This window comes from Dicentrarchus labrax, unplaced genomic scaffold (genome assembly GCF_905237075.1).
Source record: "Dicentrarchus labrax unplaced genomic scaffold, dlabrax2021, whole genome shotgun sequence".
Lineage (NCBI taxonomy): Eukaryota > Metazoa > Chordata > Actinopteri > Moronidae > Dicentrarchus > Dicentrarchus labrax.
Window position 1 is genome coordinate 21,084,671 of NW_026136719.1, and position 22,351 is coordinate 21,107,021.

At 40.0% G+C, this 22,351-nt stretch overlaps 1 protein-coding gene and 1 long non-coding RNA gene across 2 annotated transcripts; one reads left to right on the top strand and one right to left on the bottom strand.

The window, feature by feature from the left end:
• Nucleotides 1-188: 188 nt before the first annotated feature.
• On the bottom strand, nt 189-2,977 carry LOC127351730 (uncharacterized). The gene is made up of 2 exons (XM_051379577.1): nt 2,546-2,977; nt 189-1,320 (listed from the first exon to the last, which is right to left on the bottom strand). Exons 1-2 carry the CDS (start codon nt 2,885-2,887, stop codon nt 997-999), a joined length of 666 nt encoding a protein of 221 aa, XP_051235537.1. The 5' UTR covers nt 2,888-2,977; the 3' UTR covers nt 189-996.
• Nucleotides 2,856-4,800, top strand: LOC127351733 (uncharacterized). Its single transcript, XR_007880940.1, has 3 exons — nt 2,856-2,975; nt 4,076-4,153; nt 4,336-4,800. It is a non-coding gene; the product is annotated as an uncharacterized LOC127351733 (long non-coding RNA).
• Nucleotides 4,801-22,351: the final 17,551 nt, after the last annotated feature.

Genomic DNA, 22,351 nt, shown 5'->3' on the forward strand with positions numbered 1-22,351 from the left:
CACCATAAAAGTACATACTCTCTCTTTACATACGTACTCTCTAGTGTGTTTTTCTCAATCAAAATACTAGAAAGTTACGATTTGTGATGAGAATTTGGACATTATGTGATTTCTGTACATCGCATTTTAGCAGAAGCTACTCTTTGATTTGAACAGATTCCCTTTTTGAAAAATATAGACCAACAAAGTTTTCAGGAAAATGAAAATATTTATTTGCAAAAAATATACAGTACAAATGTCTCCTTTCAGAAAGATAAAGGAGAGATATTTATGTACATTCAGTGAGCTCTGTCTAATCTACAAAAATCTTTTGAAATGAAGGAGGCAGCAATAAAGAACAGAATAATTCTTGGAATTCTTCTTCTTGGAGCTAATTTGGATGAAATTTCCAAACTTCTCCAATTTCTAGCTACATTGGTAAAAAAACAACTGTACCCCAGGTCAGGGGTTTAACTGGCAACCTTGACAATGAGCAGTGAAAGACAGGTTAAATGTTAAGCAGTAATAATATTGTGTAATTGTGGTATTTGTGCATTCCGTTCTCAAATTACATTTATATTAAAACATATCCTTCAATGTAATACAGTCTGATACAATAACATGACAAAATACTGCCTCAAAAATTTGTTGAGCTTTAAAAAGGTTATTATTGTGCCGTTGTGTTTGATTGCATAACATTTCCGGCATATGTACCTAATGAACTAACAACTCTATGTTTACTTTAATTTATAACTAGTAACAAAAGGGTGGCTCCTTCACCTACATTCAAAATAAGAGACACTTCTCTGTTTTCAAACCAAGAGACAAAGTTCTTGATGGACAACTGTGATAACAGTAAATTATAGAGATCTACATATTGATATGTTTAATAGCGGAGGTGATCCAAAAATAAATATTAACAAGTTATAATGGCTAAAAAAATATATTTACAGGTTGCATGCTTGAAGAATTGTACTCATACAATAACAGTTTTTTTATTGCCATGTAATGAGCCCTTTAGTCCTCAAACTCTGCAGCATAAAGCACTTGCTGGAATTTCATCCGCACCTCCATTCTTTTTTTAATGGTAAGCCTCTTCAGCGAGGGCAGAAGGCTAAGCAGAAACAGTTCATCTTCATCTCTGAGGTTGGTGAGGGCGTCTGCAGAACTTATCTCAGTTTCTGTGGTGGTTTGCCTTTTACGTTTCAGAGAGACTCCGATCTCCTGATGGCTGTTTGGACAGGGCTCCGCAAGAGAAAAGCTAGTACTGACGACGGGCAGGGGACAGTGCTTCTCGTCTTTATCTCGATCTTTCTCCAGGTCATCACCACTTCCGTTTCCCTGTGTGGCATTAAAACAGAATTTAGCATTACTGGTTCACACAGACAACAACACTAATAACAGGCTTCAATTTATTTGGGGGGTCACAGCCGAACATATTAAAGTCCCTTATAACCTTATTACAAAAACAGGTTGACAGGATTGACTGGGTTCATACTTTCTTGCAAGTTGACTGATGGAAATAATTATTTTATTATTTAAAAAATAATAATAATAATTTAAAAATAAGCAATTTTGTATCATATTGTATTTTACAGTATTTCATATTATTACTATTTTACTACTTTAGAGCCTGACTGATTGTCAGGTGGATATTATGGGCCAATACTAGCTTATTATATATATATATGGTATTGGCTAATAAGCAACAACAAATTTAGGAACAGCCAAAGATATTTATTATAAATGATATTACATTTGAGGTAATTTATACACAACAATTTGTCTACTAGAGAGTGTAAAACAAATACAATTTTGCATTTGTAAATTGTCCAGTGCGGTAAACATATTACAACTCTTTAATAACAAAATGTAACGACTGTGCACACCCCAAAGTTGTTTTCAGTTACTCTCGCTCAAGATTAGTATAAGTCTTACGTGCGGTATCAAAAATGTATGTTTATGTTGTGCATTTATGTTGGAACATCTGACATATATAATTTTAAACTATGAAATATCAATATCTCTTTCAGCCTAAAGAATCCAGTATGTCAGGCTCTACTACTTTACATAACATTGGTTACTTTAAGCGTTTTGAATATCTGCTTTGATAAACAGTGGCACTGCGGTGGGTTTTGTCATGTTTGGCTGTGTCCCACCCTCTACACTGTCAGTGGTCCCACCTAAATTGGTCGTTGACTATGTCCATTGCTTTTATTTTGAAAACTAAACCCGGATATCCTGTGAGATGTCAATAATGCATTGACAGTACATTGAATGTTGATGCTGGTGATGTTTTCATGCGTTTTAGCCTTTAAAAAACCCCAATGTAATTATCCTTAGGGGTATATTGTTCTGAATATATATTTATCTAAGCATAAAGCTAAACTGTATATAAGTATATAAAGATTAATCACAGAATAAATAGGATTGTAGCTAGCTTATTGTTAGCAGTGATTATATCTCCACAGGGCCAGGTTAAAATAAATAGTTGGATAAAAACTGTGAATCCACGTTGAACAACAGACAGGTGCACACACACACACACACACACACACACACACACCTCGTCGGTCTCTCCCGTTCCGGCTCCGGGTCTGGGTTTGACATAGGAGCTGAGCCAGGCCAGCTGGTTGTACAGCACCGGGACGGGCCTCTCCACCGGGTTCTCGTCGTCTGTCAGCAGGGGGAAGTTTCTCTTGGCCATTCGCTTCTTCGCTTTACAGAACTTGTCGCGTAGATTTTTCCATTTGAGCTTCACCTCCTCCTCAGACTTTCCCATGTTGTCTGCGATCTCTCTCCACGACAGGTGGCCCTTCAGGTTGTCTTTGTAGTCCCGCCGCGACTGGTCGTACAGATTCGGGTGTTCGCGGATCAAGTCCGCCAGCTTCTTCTCGACTGTATTCATTTTGGGGTTTTTTTATGTTTGTTTACTTCATCGCGAAGTCCTTTCGTCGGCAGACAACGAGCGAGGTTCGTCGTCCTCGAAGAAGGAAGTACGAAGCTCCATTAATTCAAAATAAAAGTTTTTTTCTCTCTCTCTCTTTTTTTTAAGGGTAGGCTGTCGCTGAATTAATAAGCAGATTTTTTTTTTGTTTGGAAAAGTGAATAAAAAATAACATTTAGATTTTACCATGCATTATATTAAATTACAGTAGATAGGACCATATTGTATGATTTAAAACAGCAACGAGTGGCACATAAACATAAACAAAATACAAATTGTGAACATATTAAGACCTACAACAATCACTGTATCTTACTGTACATACTTGTTCTACATTAAATGATTTAATCGACCATTTTCACCTGTTACCACACCACGTTTGAAAATGTTAAATTCAAAAACAATATCAGAATCTATGTTCAGATCAACTAACTTACAAATAGACCTAAAATAGTCATATGATTCTTAGCACTGTCATTTGTATTCATGTATTCAGCAGTGAGCTGTGCTTCCTGTCTGCCTGCACTAGGTGGCGTATTTGCTCTGTTATTGGCTGTGAACCGTTGATGTGGTTCAATAAAACACAACCCCTGGTTCTGGGGGAGCTTTAAGGACACATAATACTGTCCTGAACATAAAAATAATCTTAATGGCCCTCTCCTTTTAGGGGCTAGAAATGATAGTAGGCTGCTGGGTTATCATTGTCCATAATCTTTTGGGATTATAGTATTTTATTCTTTCTTTTCCTCCCTGTAAGCATCTTTTTGGTTTAAACATATTTTTGTCTATGCAACTGAAACATAGTAGTGGTAAACACACTCCAGAAGTGCTGGTTATGGTACAAACTTCATAATTAACATAATTGCTATCAGGTGCTGGATGGCTTTTTAACTGCATGTTTTGTATACATAAAGTAAAAATCCTTGAAAAATCCAATTGTTTGCCAAAAGATCATAATAAATCATAAGAGTGCAGTGTGCAGTTGCATGGTTTATTCTATGTGTAAGCTGCTGTCAAGAGTGTCCCTCTTATGAAAGATATAAGTTGACTTTTTATGTATTATATTTGTATTAAAATAGCCACAGTTATGAATGAATTGAAATGTAAACCCTGTCTGTACTAACCCATATTTTATTCATTTATATTTAGATAGTTAGCAGTCCATTACACTGAGTTTATGATCATCTGGTTTGGGATAACATATCACAATGACTTTTCTTGGCCCAGGTATGTGCACACATACAAGGATTTTGACTACTGTTTTACGTTGCTCTCGATGTATGATCATCAAAGGCCAGAATTTAAATGAAGGCTAATTTGAATAGTTTTTAAATGTTAACCAAGTGGAGACTCTGGGCAGGTGTGATGAATACTTACATCACTGCATCTGATTTCATTTACATGTGAAGGCCACGACGGCGACTTGGGACGTCGTCTCTGCTGGAGGCAGTCAAAGTGTCACCTGGAGGATCCCTCGTGTGGGACAGGACAGATTACAGGGACAGCACAATGGATAACACCAATTACAAGGACATCAGTTATTATCACAGGGATGTCACAAGTGATGGCACACCCAGTTGCAGTGACAATTACAGTACAACTGACTAGACTACTTACACAGGGTCTACAAGAGGTGGCAATCTGTTATTACTGGGATCCAGAAAGTCAAGACACCTTCATTTAATGGGAAAACACAAATTATATAGACAGCACAAGCGATACTTAACAGTTTTATTCCATTCTGACTCACAAACAGCGTTGTCGTCTTGTTGCTGACAGAGAAACAACTTAGGACAAACAGTCACAGCCTTTATTTAAAAACTGATGGTGCCTCCTTTTTCATGTTTATTGTGCAGACATCATAGTAGATCTCTGTTGAGGTATTTATATTTGTTTGATTTGTTTTAATACAGTATATGACTATCTCTGTAGTTCCCTGTACAGTTTGTCTGTGGCTCCTTTTTTGCTCTAGACTGTATTTCACATGACAAAATGACGGCTCTGTAATTGCAGAGGTCACAAAAATTTTGAGAATTAAAAATGGGATGAAGGCACTGAAGAAGAAGAAGAAGAAGAAGAAGAAGAAGAAGAAGAAGAAGAAATCCTGCAATAAAAGCTTCACAAAACCTCTATTAGGACGTTTGGGTAAACACTGGGATGAATATTTGAACCATCTCCAAAAAGAGAGCAACAGTGAAACTTTGTAAAACACCACTCCAGTCTTGCTTCCAGACAAAGGAAAAACTAATTTTATAGAGAAATCTTTGCAGTTCAGACTGTATAAAAGTCTGCTTTCAGATAGTAAACGAAAAAATGAACACAGAGGGAGGTGATATCCCTGTTCTGAGAAAATGTGCTTTTCCTGTGTTGGCATATTAGGCAACTGAACCCGCTAACACATGAACATTTTCAGCAGCCCAGCATCTTACTCCTGCAGTGACGGTGGCAGACTGCCTGTCAGCAGACAGTAGGGAACCACAAGAGAGCAGCGGAGCCTTTATCTTCCTTCATGAGCTGCAGCAACAAGTTTTCCCACTTTATGTGACTCCAGAGCTCATCAGGGAAACCATTTGGCAGCAGCAGCAAAGGAAAGCTGCATGGCTTCTGTTTGTCAGGTGAATAGAAATAAATCATATAGCGATAAAATACCAGGTTGGAAAAACTCAGCTGCTTTCCAGTTAAAAATGAAGGCCAGACACACAAGATGATCATTTTTTAGAAGAAATGTAACCATTGTTGTATGTATGTGAGACCTCAAGAGACACACAATATCCTAATCTAATATAATAACTGAGGTTGTTTGGGATGTTTAATAGAAGCTTAGATTTAGCAATTGTTTTTGAGATAATACAGAATAGTTTGTAGTCAAGCTGGCACAAAGTTGGCTCCACAACAAACTCACAGCAACAAGCTTTGACACACCATATGAACATATCATGCACATTTTGCTAACATGTATGCAAACAGTTTGCCTAGAGGGAGCCACAGGGCCTCCACCAGACTGTCCCACACACCAAAACAATCAGCAAAAATCATTTGAAAGCAGCCCAGAGCAGCAGAGCTACAAGCGGGGTTGACAACACTTGACAGTTGCATGTTGTCTGCAGCATCTTAGCATCTGCAGTGACTGGTAGTGTAGCACCTTCTTGATGGCAGTTGTTGTGTCTCAGTCACTTTCCAGGCAGTCCAGGAATCTGAACCACTGACCCTCTGGTCGCAGGGTCACTTCTGCAACCATTTGGCTACTGTCCTCCACAAATGTTTATATTCTGTAGTCGTGTTTGTCCTCTATGTCCTGTTGAAGTATTCTGTTGCGTGGTGAACCTGCACAACTCAAACAAAAGTTGCTATTGAGGTCATAATAACAAAGTATAACTGTTTATTTTGTGTGTATTTAGTAAGTCTGACATGAATTAGACAAAAATGAATGGTTTTGGGTGTTTGTCTGTCTGCTGTGTTATCTGCCCTTAGTTGGTGACTCAACATCCCAAATCGTCTCCACACACATACACACACACATCCTCTGCAGCGTGAGTGACACATTTATCTTCAGAGGAAAGGAGGAGGGAGAACAGGGCAAGATACACTGCCTAAAAACAGACCCCGGGCAGGTAGTCATAGATAAATCTGTGAGTGAGTGTGTGTCGGTGTTAGTATTCGAGACGAGGCCCGACATGCTGAGCCAGCTAGTGAGCCAGATAATGCAGATCAGTGAAGAGTAGAGCCGAAATCTTTCAAAGGGCAGTTTAATAGACGGACTTGAGACAGTTGGAAAACCTAAAAGACAATCCCAGAATCAGTGCTACTCTCACTGTTACCAAATCTCTGCATAGTCAAGGAAACACACTCATTTTATCATTCTTGTCTAGACCTGATAATCTATAGACCTCAATATCTGGTGAGAAGGAGAGACATTTTCCAACCCAAGTCATCCTGTGGTATCTGTGTGTCTTTGTGTGTGTTGTTGCAGAGCAGCTCTTTCCCAGACCAGTGATAAGTGTCACCTCGGTGGGGGCTTTGACACCTGGGCTGGTGTAAAGGTGGGGGTTGGTGGGACGTGAGAAGTCTGGGGTTCACACCTCATTGACGGTAGGAGATGATCCTGTAACTAACCCCCTAATACACACAGACATTCATACTACAAATCCACGGTGCACATTAAAGGAACATACCGCAGGCTTTGCAAGTTTTAGCCCATTACTGAATACTTTATTAAAGTCAACTGTTTTCCAGAGCACATCATAAGTTTTTAGATCTGCAGCAGCTGGTTCACGTTCATTGGTGCTTTTGAGATAGGTAATACATCACAGAAAGTACTTTAAATCTTCTTGATTTGGTTTAACCAAATGCAGCTGAGAAAGGAATCACAGGAGCTCCAACATCATCTGAAATCTGCCAACTGCCAAAAACCGTTGCACAAGCTATGTTGTCAAACAAAAACCAACATGGATTCTGTTTTATATTGTTGTGTCCAATGATAATGTAAATTTCATCGTTGATTGCATTAAAAAGTTGCTGTTCGACAGTACACTCACCTATCTTGCATGTCAGAGTGTCTTAAATGCATCAGCAAAGACAATAAATCTGTCCTTCAAGCAACTGCATCAAACAAGTGAACTGTTAAATGGATGCCTGGAGGGTAGAAAATCAGTCTGAAACTTACGGTACGCTTTGGAAAATGTTTGGCCCTCATGCAAATTACATGAGATTCTTAACTAATGGGCTAAAACATGAAAAACCACAGGAATGATCAGTCTACTGTTATGACAGGCATTTTCTTTGTCAAACTGAATTGCTGGTGTGGAAATGTGACCTTTTCTCACAAACATGCCCGCACAATAAATGGTTCTCTTTTTACTGTTTGTGAAAAAATGTTCCAATGTTTTCAATGGAGCGGTTCATTGTCACATTGTTTAACTGCTGTTTGAGACATCTTTCCAGTCCAATGATGACAGGTTTGATCACACACACATGCCCACTGTGACATTATCAGTGCAGGATGTGCCGCTGTGTGAACAAGTTTAAAGGAATATGTATGTTGTTCTTAAGGTTGTATAAAATTACCCCGGACAGGGTTTTATTTTTATCTCACATAACCCAGGCATAATTTCAGTCTAAAAATTGGTCAAAGTGACTAGAGGCTTGTTTTGAACCCTGGCATATTAGACATGTATGATAATCATGTGGACATCTTGGAAGAGGTAAGAAGCTCAGGAGGCCAGTTAAACTGCCAACTCTCTCACAGAAGACGCATGACAAGACTCCATGCTGCTAATTTGTGTCCTGTAAACTCTCTCACAGAGAAACACACACACACACACACACACACACACACACACACACACACACACACACACACACACACACACACATCCTGTTCCTTCTGACGGATACATGCTAAAGAGATACTGGGACTCATTTGAACTATTTAAGGCTTCTGTGAGGCATCTTACTCATCTTCTGGGTGTGAGCATAGTTCTCCCTCTTTCATTAAGTCTAGATCTCTTTATCTTTTGCACACATGCATAATCATACAGATAAAGTAGACACACAGGCCAAGGCGGATTCATCTAAAAATGTTGTAAACATGAGAAAACTTGCATCCACATCAATATTTTCAAGATTCAAGATTCAAGAATTTCAGGTAGTGTTAGCCATCCATAGTGAAACTTCTGAACAACAGTTAAATCTCTTCATTCTTCTTCTTTCAGTCAGCAAACAACAAAAGCATCACACCCAGCAGCTTTTAATGAATTGATCAGAAACAGCTTTGCTACCTTTCTATGGGTCTGCTGCTCTCCATTTTGAGAGTCAATAGAAAGCTGGAGAGGACTTACTGAAATACTCCATTGGTGTGTGTGGAAAAACACTAGCTAAATGTGGACTGAAGACCAAAATGATGTATTTTCAAAGCTGCTAGCTTGGTTTGGACACAGCTACAAAGGATAACTGTGTGACAGGGCTGAGAGAGGGGTGGTCGAGTGTGTGTGTGTGTGTGTGTGTGTGTGTGTGTGTGTGTGTGTGTGTGTGTGTGTGTGTGTGTGTGTGTGTGTGTGTGTTTGTGTGTGTGTTTGTCAGTCCCTTGTTAAAGGGAAGTGTCTGTGCTTATCAAAGAGCAGGGTGAGGTGGCATGTACCTGCTGAAGAGCTATCAGCTTTTTTTTAGTGTGCTGTTTCCCCAACCACACACAGAGAGTGTGTGTGGTGTGTGTGGTGTGTGTGTGTGTGTGTGTGTGTGTGTGTGTGTGTGTGTGTGTGTGTGTGTGTGTGTGTGTGTCCCAAATTAAAAAATGCATTTGAAAATGACATGTTTGCAACCACTACTGTGCGTAGTGTTGTATTCAGTCGGCAGTCAATGTTGTCTTCTAAATTCCCACAAAGGTGCTCTTCGGTTCAGTTGGAAAAAAATGACCTGGAAACACCTGGGGTGCAGCTCACCAGCAAAACGTAGACAGCCTCTCTCCCATTTTTTGCACTGTGATCAAAGAGTCGCCAGTCGGGCATTTACAGCCATGACTGTGATTTACACCAAGGAAGACGCCACCGTGGTGCGACAGACTTTAAGAGACCAGTTAAACTGCTGTTTTTCCATTTTTTCTCTGACAATGATGCACATCATTGTATTTCATTGACTATTGTGTTCACTTCACAACTCAGTTAGCTTAAGGACTGGCAACATAGATTAGACAGCATTGTTATCAGATAATGGATTTCCTCCAAGGTAATGAACAGATACACTTTAAGTTGTACAGACTGAAAGTCAGTGCTCTGTCTCAGCTCATGTCTTCTGTTTCTATCAGATCTCACACATAATGATAACACAAGGACATTTGTGCTTTTGACATCTTCAGAAGTTGACAGAGTATCACAAAACAAGACATAAAATGTATGTCTAAACGCTGTGTGCACATGTTATGGGTCTTATTATGTGTGCATGCCTTTTACTGAGCTGTTTCCTGTTGTATAAAAACCACCTGTTTCATGGTGTGGCACAAACAGGGTGGATCATATACTGTATGCATAAGTTAAAAAGAGATCATCACCAGAAGACAGTCCTTTGTCACCTGTTGAAGCAGAAGCACTGTGGACAAGCTGCAGATCAAAGCAGATTTCTGAAGTATTCATCCCACAGGAGGATGAGTGGTGCTGCATTGAGCTCTGGGATTTCCCTGTTATCCTGACCTTTGACCAAGGCCCTCTTATCCCCACCTACCAAACCTGCCTGCTTGTTAACCTGGTCGTCATGCGTGTGACCCATCTGCACTTCAGAGGAAGTCACCACACAAAGTCATCTGCGGAGGGTTAAACCGTTACCGAGAGAAAGAGAGTGAGAGAGAGAAAGAGGGTAAACAATATGAATGAGAGTGAGGGAAAGGAAGAAAGAGAAGCACAGAGTCAAAGTGTCATGATTCATGCATTAACACAGGAATGCCATTGAGAAGTGGAACAGGCACGGTAGTTTCCAGCAGCGGGGGGGGGAGCATGAGCATGCAACTGATGATCTAGTTAAAGGGAGAATCCGCAGCAAAACAAAATCCATGTGTGCTGTTACTCCTCTGATCTTGTAGGGCTCAGAAGAACTATATTGCAGCACATAGACTCAATATTGTAAACATTCATCACTTTCAGAATACAGAATATCAAGAGGAACATCTTTATAATTCAGTTTTTGTCAAATCTCAGTTAATTGGCACCATTAAGGGGCAGGAAGGGCTGATACCAAATACTCTATTTAAGAGTATCTAAATTTTGGATGCACAATATTGTTTGAGTCAAATCCAGAGGGGGGGGACATGTTTAATACTTTAATTCCTATTTTAAGGCACTGGTACTTAAAATACATTTGTATACCCATTCATAATACAATTACATTTTATTTTATACAATTTATCTGCAAATTGTGATCTGCAAGAGTTATTTTGCAGTATATGTAATGGATAGACCTCTTTGGACTTGGACCATACATTCTTATTACGTGTTAATGTATCAGTTATTTAAACTTATATTAACTTTTTCTGTGCCCCATGTCACATACACAAAGTCATTTGAGCCATTGTTTATTTAAAATTTTGATTAAAAAGAGCCAATTCTTCAATAAATACTCTTCCTTTCTATACTTTCCCTATAAATTCTGGACTTGATTTTTGATATTACGTTATTCTTCCAGCATCGTCAAAAGATACCCACCACAGTCTCACACTCACATATACTGTGGATTGCAATTGTGGGAGTGAAACCCCACAGACATCTGTGAAGATGACTGTCTCACAGTGAGAGACAAAACAATGTGTGTTTTTTTCATCATTAGGATGAACACAAAATAGCTGCAGATGGAAGCAGTCACTGTGTCAACACACACTGCACGCACACTGTGGCTCAGGGTTTAAAGAAATTTACATAAACGAAGTAAATACAGGTAACTACTGACCTAAAATTTAGTCTATGTAAAGAATCTGACAGTACTGTGTGTGTGTGTGTGTGTGTGTGTGTGTGTGTGTGTGTGTGTGTGTGTGTGTGTGTGTGTGTGCAGGGTTTGAATGTTATAACCCATGTGTCATTTAACCTCATGGGTTTTTGTGGATGGCCAGTCAATAATATACTAACAGACAGACAGGTACACATAGACAAACATTCCTTTCTTGACCCAGTGGAGAATAAATTATCTAAACCTCTTTGCTCTAAGCAGAACGAAAGACTTTATAGTTGTGGGGAGGGGGACTTCTGATGTCTCTGCACAGTTGTCAGGACTGTAGAACTGCACTAAATGCCACAAATCAGATCTACTTAATAAAGACAGAATAGAAAAGAAGCAGAAAGAAGATGAGGAGATTAAAAAAGAGGGCGAAAGTGGTGAGACTGATCTCAGAAAAGAGCAAACAAAACAAAAGAAGACCTCAAGACAAAAAGAAAGAAATAAACAACAAAATTGATGCGTGGTCTGAGGCTCTGAGAGTTTGCAGCTAAACGCTCACGAACAAACACACACAACCAGATGTGCTACACAACTATAGTTTGCATGCTTACATACAGAATGCAGAGAGACGTCTCGGTTAACCATAACTAGATGACGATACTGTGGTCCGCAATGCTGTGTTTGCTGAATATTTTCAATTCAATTGTTGTTGCACAATATTTCACCCCCTGCATACACAGAGATATATTGTGCCCCATCAGCGTCATCTGTCCAAAGATAACTTTAGATCTGCTCAAGACAGAGCCAAGAAACAAATAGTACAATCGGACTGAGAATCAGACCTGCAGGACATAAAGGAAATACTTCTTGATTTGTCTTAAAAGGATGATTCCAATTAATTGCAACGTGGATCTTTTTTTGTTTTGGCTGTTTATCTCTTTCTTATAATAAGATAAGAGATCAGGGAACGCAGCAATATTGCTACAATTCATCTATATATATATATATATATATATATATATATATATATATTGTAAAGACCTGTTAGAATATTTACAGCACAAAAGGCTGTTTGTAGCAGTTTGACAGTTTGACTTGCGGTCCAGCAGAGGACGTTCCTAAAATTCACAGTCAGCTTGACCTGTTTCATGTGCCATTAACCTACCAGTAAGCTAATAAATAAAATGGAGGACACTAGCGAGCATAGGCGTGCTGATAATCAAGACGGCGAAGCATCTGAGAAGCAGTGTGAAAGTGTTTTGGGTTCAAAATCACGAAACCAAAATTACCAATAAAGATAAGGCTGTCTGCTGATTTTGTAAAAAGTAGCTTCATTACTCTACAATGTCCACAAATTTGATTTTGAGAAATTCAGGTGTTCAAAAGTTAAAATGGTAGTTAAATATTTGGATCTCACAGAGACATCATGTCAGAGTGCTTGTGCATGTTACAGTTAGTGGAAAGCTGCTGCTGACCCTGATTCAGTTACAGATTCATACTGTCCTGAAGAAACTGCCCGTCTTGAAGGATATTTACAACGACAACTTTCAACTGAAGAAAAGTCAAAACGGTTGACAGTGAGGTCTGTTATCCAGAATAAGTAGGACAGAAAGTAAATCACTCAACAACCATTTACAAATCCAATAGTTTCAGCCTGAGCTGGCCCTTATATACTTAACCCTAAAATCCACCTGGTCTTCTGTGAATTATGCTCCCTCTGCAACAGATTTTCTGGTGATTGCACAGAACATTTGTACAAGTTGAGTTAAACCTGTTTCCCATATGTACACACACTCACATCCAAACACAAAGACTAAAGCCTTCTTCAGGTCTCCTTCATCCACTAACACACACTTACATACAGGTCACATACCCACAAAACAGGCACACAGCTGACAAACAGACTGACTAAAAAACACAGACATTAAGTATCTTTTTCCCCCACTGTTGTTGACGGGTGAAACAAAACATAAATTCTCTCTTTCTGTCTCATAAATCAGGAAACAATTGTCTCTTGTCTTGTGGGATGAGCAATACACGGCATGGCTGTTCTCAATGACAACCAATCAGTATTAACACTAATAACAACAAAAGTATTTCTTATGGAAAATGTAACTGTATATTTAAGACATGTCTGATAGTGGAGACAGTGGTGAGAGACCAGCGAAATTGGAAAGAATTTAGGTGGTTGACATTAAACCCAGATCATAATTTGGGCTCAAACATAAAACACCACAACATGGAATGAGTCTCAGCTGCCAAACAACCAGGACGCAGTTAGTCCCACACTGTTGTAAAGAGGGGATCCCTGTGTGTTTTTTTAATGCTGCACTACCCAGAAACTGAAATATCTTTGGATGCCTTTACACACACCGCTTCTTTTATGTTACGTCTGTAAAACATCTCCTTACAGCCTTTAAAATGACTAAAATACATGTTTATAGTTAGTCTGTAACTTCTAATAAAACCAATCTGAGCTTCATACAATCCCAGCATGATCATCTTGCTATATTAAACATGAATTATGCCCAATAACTCATGTTACTGAGCTGATATGTATCATCCATCCATCCATTTACCATGTGTTCTTACTATCCAGAGCAGTGGCAGCAGTCCAAGTAAGGTAGCCCAGGTGGCCTTCTCTTTAGCCACATTCTGTTCCCAGTTCCCAGGCCAGATGGGAAATGTAATCCCGTGGCCAAACGTGTTCTGGGTCAGCCTCTCCTTCCACATGCACAGAATACCTTCACATCCTGCTTTAGATGCCTGAACCACCTCAACTGAAGAAGCAATATTTCTACTCTGAGCTACATATGTCTGAGTTCTTCGCCCCATCTCTAATACGAGCAGCATGTTAGCAGAGCAGCAGCGGCTTCAGTCCTCCGTCCATGTCTACACAGAATGGATTTAGAGTAGAATAGAAGATGAAGCAGGGTATGGAAATCATTCTCTGTGAGTCAGTCGAAAGATAAAACATCCGCACAAAACTCATCAAACTGTCAAACTAGGCAGTACTGATCAAATACGAATCAAATATTTTCTGAAGCCATTGTTTCCTGCTACGGATAATCAAAACCGTGCAGACCAGTGACCACAGCTCAATTTACAAACTGTCACCCCCAAGTGTGAACCTATCGTCACGCCACACATTGGTTTGCGGAGTACCATAATGCCATGACGGTTTGTCGGAGCCAGTGGAGGTGACGTACTGTGAGCTCATTGGTTGCGTAATTTTGACTTATTCCTAACAGGAAACTATGGTAGCTTGCCTGGTCACACACAATTTCGTATTACAGCTAAACAGTACACTAAAATATGTTTCTGAAATGATTTTAAGAGAGAAATAGTCAACAAAGTAACAGAATCTTGATTCATTTTTGATCAGCACTACCTAATTTGACAGTTTGATCTGAGTTTGGTGTGTTGAGCTGGACAGACTCACTGAGAATGTCAATTACAAGGTAGCTGCCCTACAGCATACCCTGCTTTATCATCTAGTTTACTCTACATTGGACCATAATTTACTAAATTACACTCTGTATGGATGAAGACTAGAGATTAAGACCATAAACTCATTAGGAAACTGTTAACTGAGTTTATTTCTGCATAAGCATGGTATCTGTGTTTTATTGCAGCCAATGGAGCTGCCCCCTGCTGGCCATTAGATAACATGCAGTACACTTCCCCGTCGCCTTCACTTCACCGTCCCGGAAGCTCTGTCCATTATATACTGTCAATGGTCATCTCTGCAGACTATAATGACATGGCTCTGATACAGCAGTCCTTGGAGCTAAATGTTAACATCAGCATGCTCACAATGACAATGCTAACATGCTCATGTTATGCAGGTATAATGTAGCTTCCTCTTGGTTGTGGTACATAAAAGAGCTGGGCTTACATAATCATACAACATTCAATGCCACTTATAGATCATTTTTAACTGAATATTTAGACAGTGGCTATAGCTCCACCTTCAGGAATACTGCCCTCATATTTAAGAAGAATTCATTTGGGACTGAGACCACACTGCTCTTAAAAACGTTGTGGGTATTGGTGGGGATTTTTTATTTTTTTTATTCTGTGTTTGACTTACTGTGTTCACACACTCATTAATGTGTCTACAATCAGACAGACAGACACACGCACACACAGAGACGCCACTATGACAACTCGTTGAAACCCAAATTTTGAGTTTACCGTCATGTCTCAGGAAATTAATGTCAGTGATGCCCTGCAGACAAACACGCCACAGGGGCCCACTGGTTTCAGCAGGTTCACATTAAAACAAATCTACTGTTTTTACTTCTGAAACTCACAGCAGAAAATAGTTTGTGTCCTCACCAGAAAGACCAGAATTTAAAAATATTTAAACTGTTGTTTATGTTGGGGTGAAGTTTGGTTTTCAAGCCTGGTGAGTATAGCCTCATTTCAGGTTTTAATTTCATGCATCCCATTTGTAGGGTACGGATAAGAGCTGGTTAATCTCCACAGAGTCATCTCAATCTCAGTCACAGTCATCATGTCCTGACTTTATACTCTGGACATTGTCCGGAGAGAAAACGGCTCAGCCAAACTTAACAGTTTTCACTTTAGTGTGGCAGAGCATGTATGGGTGAAGAGCATTTCTCTAGTTTCTAGAGGGTCGGCAGTTTCTGGTTGCTTTTTGGTTCCAGAGGAATCAGTGCACAAGTTACCACCACCAGTGTCTGTCTGAGCACTAGGGTTGACAAAAGATAACTGCCTTGAACATGACATGTCCTAAAATCCTAAGGTATGTGTTAGAATTTGGTTTGGTAAGTGAGGAACTATAATAATACCAGTAAAGAAATGAAGGCCTTGTAAATCTGTTGCGTTGTCTAGTTGTAGGCTACTTTGTTGGACGCTCTGGTGCTTGTTTTGAGCTCAACATTTTAATGTGTCCTTTGGGTCAGGGGTTGAACCCAGACCAGACGACTCACCTTTCTGTGTTACCGCAAAATAAGTTTGAGGTGGGTGTGGTTTTCACTTGTTTGGATATCAATTAACTAGTTTTAAATATTTATTTGCCAATTTACCTGGTTGTGATACTCCTCCAACTTCCTCTTGCGTGGACTCCCTCCTTGTCACATTCCTTGAGAAGGGAGACACACGTGCAAACACATTACAGTGTGTGCACACACAAACACACACACACACATACATACATATATACAAAAGAAGTAGGGGTCCCAAGAGAGGTGTCTCAGAGGAGATGGGCTGACATATGGCCAGCAGGCCACCACACTGGGTGGAGCAGGGTATGTGTGTGTGTGTGTGTGTGTGTGTGTGTGTGTGTGTGTGCGTGTGCGTGTGTGTGTGTGTGTGTGTGTAGTGGGTAGGTGGGGCCAGTGTGTGTGTGTGTGTGTGTGTGTGTGTGTGTGTGTGTGTGTGTGTGAGGGTGGGGCTGCTGAATGGTCTGACTAAGGGTGCAGATGAATAGACCAATGGTTAGAGACAGTTGAAACTCAATATTCATTTTCACTGTTGCCCTGCTGCCGTTTGTTTGTGTGTGTGTGTGTGTGTGTGTGTGTGTGTGTGTGTGTGTGTGTGTGTGTGTGTGTGTGTGTGTGTGTGTTTATGTGTCTGTTTTTAGTGTAAATTGTGATATTAAATTTTAATGTGATTAAAGTTAAACCTAACCTAACTTAACGTTTCCAGAGCGTCTTTAAGAAACCAAAAAAAAAAACCCAAACAAAACAAAACAAAACACATGGTTTCTATAAGGGCTACGTGAGCCATGTATGGACATCAAATGGAAACCTGACAAGCAACATATTTTTAGCTCAAATTAAAAATTACTTTAACTAATTAAACAAATTATAACTAATCTGAATACAATAGAAAACAAATTCAGTTTCTCTCATTCACCTTAAAAACGGCCAACATATTTCCATCTGTCGATCAATTTAATTGTTTTCATTCTGTTTGTAAATGTCTGGCTGGGTTAGTAGGTCTCCTGGAGACAATGTCCTCAGTCAGCTACAGTATAAAAAAAAATCTGTGTGAACGTGGAGACCAAAGTAGAAATGGGATAACGTAGGAGCAGGTCGCCTTGAAGGGTCAACCTCATTTCATCAACATGTTGGAATTCCTCCACTCTGCCAGTCAATTCCTAAACATAAACACATACAAATACACACACACACACACACACACACACACACACACACACACACACACACAGAGCCAGGGGTTGTTTGACGGGCTATTTGACTGAATGGCCTATCGCCATGGTTACAGCAGCACTCCATCAGTCCATTCAAGGAACAGATGGCCGATGTGCAACAGGAGGCATATGTTTCAATGAACACACACACACACACACACACACACACACACACACACACACACACACTCGTATTCACACAAGGACAGACACACAAACACACACCCACGACACTCTCTGTCTCCTTCACACACACACACACACACACATGCATGGATGCGCCCCCGCTCAGAGGGAGGGTATTGAACAACCAGCAGCATATGTTCCACTAGTCAGAGAGCATTCATTGAAGGACAGACAGAGAGAGGAGGAGGAGGAGGAGGAGGAGGAGGAGGGGGCTGTGGAGGGGAGGGAGATGGAGGTAGGCGATAGGCAAAAGAGCGAGAGGGAGAGATGTGTGGAGGTGGAGAGACATAAAGGAGGATGAGATAAGGGATGGAGGGAGTTGATTGGAGGAGGAGAAGAAGGGAGTGACAGAAAGCTCCGACTCACCACTGGAACCAAACACACTGTGCTGATGTTGACATGGTGGTGAAGAGAAAGGCCACACCTTTGTCTTAAGCTGTTGAAGAAAACAAATCAACATTGGAGAATAAAGTTTTCCAGTAATAAATGACTGATTAACTAATATTTGGTTGGGTTTAAATTGAGCTGTTCTTTCAATTAAATTCCTATTTTCTTTATAATTAGTGCCAATTTATGTAGTTATTTCCAGGAAAGTAGTTACAGTTTCCAGAGCCCAAATTGTTCTTTCTGTATGAATCCAACGTGACTGATCAATCCCACAAAGAATTTACATGAGTACTTAACTAAATAAACTAAATAAACTAAATAAACAAGAACAGCACTCCACCACATGCAAACTTTGGAAAGTAATCACTGTCATTGTCAAGGTGGTGAGTGTGCAGAATGGCATCTAAAGAAAAACTAACTTATAATTGTGTTTTTACTGTTGCATTTTAATTCTCAAACTCCAAGAACAAAGGTACACGTTCACAGTCAGCTTCAGACCAGGTTGTTGGTTTAGTATAGGCGATGAGAGATCGAACAAGGTAGAACCAACACATTTTAGGTTACCAAAATAAAGCTAAAAGTCAGTGTTTCTTATGTGCTTTTTCTTCTTTGTCCAGTTTCCTCTTTTTTTCCACTACTACCTCCCTTCTTTAATCACCTCCCCTCTTTCTCACTGTCCATTTCCACTAGCTACTACATCAGGCAGGAGTCTAGAGTGCACTGGTTACTCACACACACAGAGCAGTCTGGGAGTTGTTCCCTCTGTGTTTTGGCCTCGGCAAAAGAAAGCAGTTTATATTTATAGACTCTGCTGTAAATACAGAAGGGTTATATTTGGTCACTATGGCTCAGTGTATTTTTGGAGGCCTGTGTCACTTTGGTGCGTGCCTCTGTAAAATCCACTAAAACAACAGCAAAATAACAGAGCCATTACTGTCGCCAAGATTCCTTCTTTGTGTGTGTAGACACACACATACACACACAGAAAGAGAGAGAGAGAGAGAGAGAGAGAGAGAGAGAGAGAGAGAGAGAGAGAGAGAACCAAGAAAACAAACAGGCCTTCTTCTTTGCAAGTCTATCTGAATGCAACAACAGTTTTGACGAATAAAGAGGCATCATTGCATAAATACAGCAGTTCCTTTAGACAAAAAGGTCCTCCAAGAGTGATTTGAGAATGACCTATTAAACACATTTGGAAATACAGTAACTGTATTTCCAAATGTGTTTACTAGGTTTTCCTCTGCTCTCCTGAAGCTCATCCTGTCAGAAAGGAAAAAACACAGATTGGGAGGTTTTTACATAACAACACTTTAATCTAAAGGTACTTGTTAACTTACTAGAACATATGTTAATCACCATATAATAATGACAATTACCCTCTATAACAGCTGGTTTGATGGCAGTTTGCTGATGTGTTAACAAGCGGTGTTGTGGTTGAGGTGAAACGATGACTCCTCTCACATTTTCTCCCAAAATGCTGTAATTTGATGTTGCTCAGAATCTGAACAAACAAGAGAGCATCCACCTCATACATCACTCACTGACAACCCTCCTTTTAAGAGCCAACAGTCATGCTAGCTTCTCTGTGAGGCTGTACTTACACACAGTGGTGCTTTGAACTAAACGCTTATGTCAGCATGCCAAGATGCTGATGCTAAACAGGTATAATGTTTACCATGTTAACCATCTTAGTTTTAGTGTTAGCTTGCCTGCTAACACTTGCTAATCAGCACAAAATACAAACAAATACAAAGTACAACAGAGGCTGATGGGAATGTCAGTTTTGCAAGTATTGGACAAATTAACTGTTTAACCTGATGATGGTGTTCAGTGTTGATCATACTTGCGGACGTGCTTCTATACATACTACATTCGGTGGTATGTGTGCACAGACATGTTCCACTTGCGCACACTGAAAGACATGATGCCAACCTCCTGACAGCAAGTAAGAAAGCGCCTTTAATTGTTGTATTTGGCTGGAAAAAATGAAAAAGTCACAAAACAAAAACAGGACTGAGAATATAGTACATAGGAGGAGAAGCTGCATTAAAATTGATGATGCTTGTGGTCAAACGCAGTATAAGTGGATAAGTGGACACGATTTATTTTTATGTGAAGGTGAAGCCATATTATCATCACTATCTCGTTGCCGATGTTTACGTTCCCCCAGATGCAAATTCAAAATATGCACTGCAGAATTATTTCCTGGTTGTATACGTTTATGTATTTATGTATAGAAATAACTGTTCATATTGCTATATTTTATTTTTTGTTTATATATTATTTTATATATTTTAATTTTCTGTTATTCTATTTAATTATCTTGTGTGTGCAGCATGAAGGAACAGCAATGTTCATTATATTTCCTTGATACATTGCACACTAAATGCCTGCACATGTTGGGGCTGCATGAAGGGCCAGTATAAAATAAATAAGGATGTTTTTGATTGAATCATGCAAAGTTACTCTAGTGGAGTCCCAGACTAAGAATATAGAGCTAAAAATGAGCATTACAGGTCCCCTTTAATTTCTACCAGTGCTGTAGTTGACTCATACAGGGAAATGTATCTATATAACACATACAGGTAAAGTATGTGGCTGTTTGTGGTGAATAAAAATCAAAAACTCTCTTTAACTTCAATCACAATGAACATTATACAGGAAAATATCACAACATCCAAAACACCTGTGTTATACATACTGTATTATACAGTATAATCATGTCACCCCTGTCCAGAGGTAAGTGTATAATCATAAGTGTAACTCTGCTTCAAAGGGGCTATTTGCTTTGGGTGAAGGTTGTTGAAGTGGTTTTGTGGTCACGATGGGGTTCATTTAGGTGGCACCCACTGTGGCCACCACTGGACACTACAAAGGGTTGGCTGGTCCCCTTGGTCCAGTTGTTACACAAATGTGTGCCCAGTTTAATGACTGTCGGAAAGAAAGCCTCAAAAAGTTTAGATAAGACACAGAGAGAGTATAAGGCGAACTGGAGTAGACAGCCTGTTGAATGACTGCCACTGGAGAGGAAAGAGGCCTGAGCCAATCCCAGGGAGGAGGCCCCCAAAGGGGGTTTGACTGTTTGTCTCCCTGCTGCTGGAGGGACCACGCCCAGACCTCCACCGCACACACACACGCAGGAAGCTGATCTGTCAGGCAGCCAACAGGGTTTCCTGTGGTTGAGGCAAGACTACCGACTTGAAGTGCTAGTGTTCTTAACTCTTCTGTCTTATCCTTTCTTCTCTCCTCTAAATTCACCTCCTCTCATCCTGTTTTCTGTTGTTTTCTCTATTCTTAGACCCCACCTCTCCATCACCCACTCCTCTGGTGTGTTTCCTCGTCATTTCATTTCATTTCCCTCTCCCTCTGTTTACTTCTCTCCTCTCCTTTATACTCATTCATTTCCATCTCCCATTTTGTTTTTTTCCCTCTTCCTCTCTTTTTAACCTTCCATCCCTCGCTTCCTCCTCACCACACAAAACATCCCTCCTCCTGTTATTGTTATTATGTAGAAGGGGCAACTGGACCCAAGTCATGTATGTGTGTTGCGTGCCCCACCCTCATCGCCCCTCCTCACATACACACCCACACCCACTCCACTCACCACAGTTACTAACCCAAAACACACACACACACACACACACACACACACACACACACACACACACACACACACACACACACACACACACACACACACACACACTCTGTGGATCTGCTGCCTATGGACTCAGAGGAAAAACATGGGGTGGATGAATGTGACTCTAATAATCACGAGCCATCCAATTCCCTGTCCCTATAATGCTTTCAGACTTAAGCATGAATATAAAATGTTCTGATCAACATTGTCCTCCTGAAAACTTCCTCTCCCCAAAATCAGTTGAAAAAAAGACAGCTCTCCAAATGGATAGGAAAAGAGATTACAACACATAATAAACTATGTTCCAACATTACAATGGTAACATTAGCTGAGAGAGGTAACTGGCAAGTTGAGCCGGATCCCTTTGCAGTTAGCCAACAGCTTTTCCCGGGTGTTAAACTTTCAGTCAGACTCAGATACAAGAGTTTGGAAAGATTCCTGTAGAAATCAGGTTTATTTAGAAAGCTGAAGGAGGCTCACATGTACTTTGTTTTGCACGAGCCCCTTGTTTCCCCAAATCTCTATAACGGTGGTAGTGAGTACAAAGTGAACACGATCCACAGAGTCGAATGGTCACAATTATGGTAAATACACACCAGTTTGAAATGTATAAGAA

What these genes read in the sequence shown, in the direction of transcription:
- LOC127351730 (XM_051379577.1), bottom strand. Translation starts at nt 2,887, where the DNA reads ATGAATACAGTCGAGAAGAAGCTGGCGGACTTGATCCGCGAACACCCG. An exon ending in GAACGGGAGAGACCGACGAG is followed by an intron (nt 1,321 to 2,545) that starts GTGTGTGTGTGT and finishes AATGCCACACAG; the next exon opens with GGAAACGGAAGTGGTGATGA.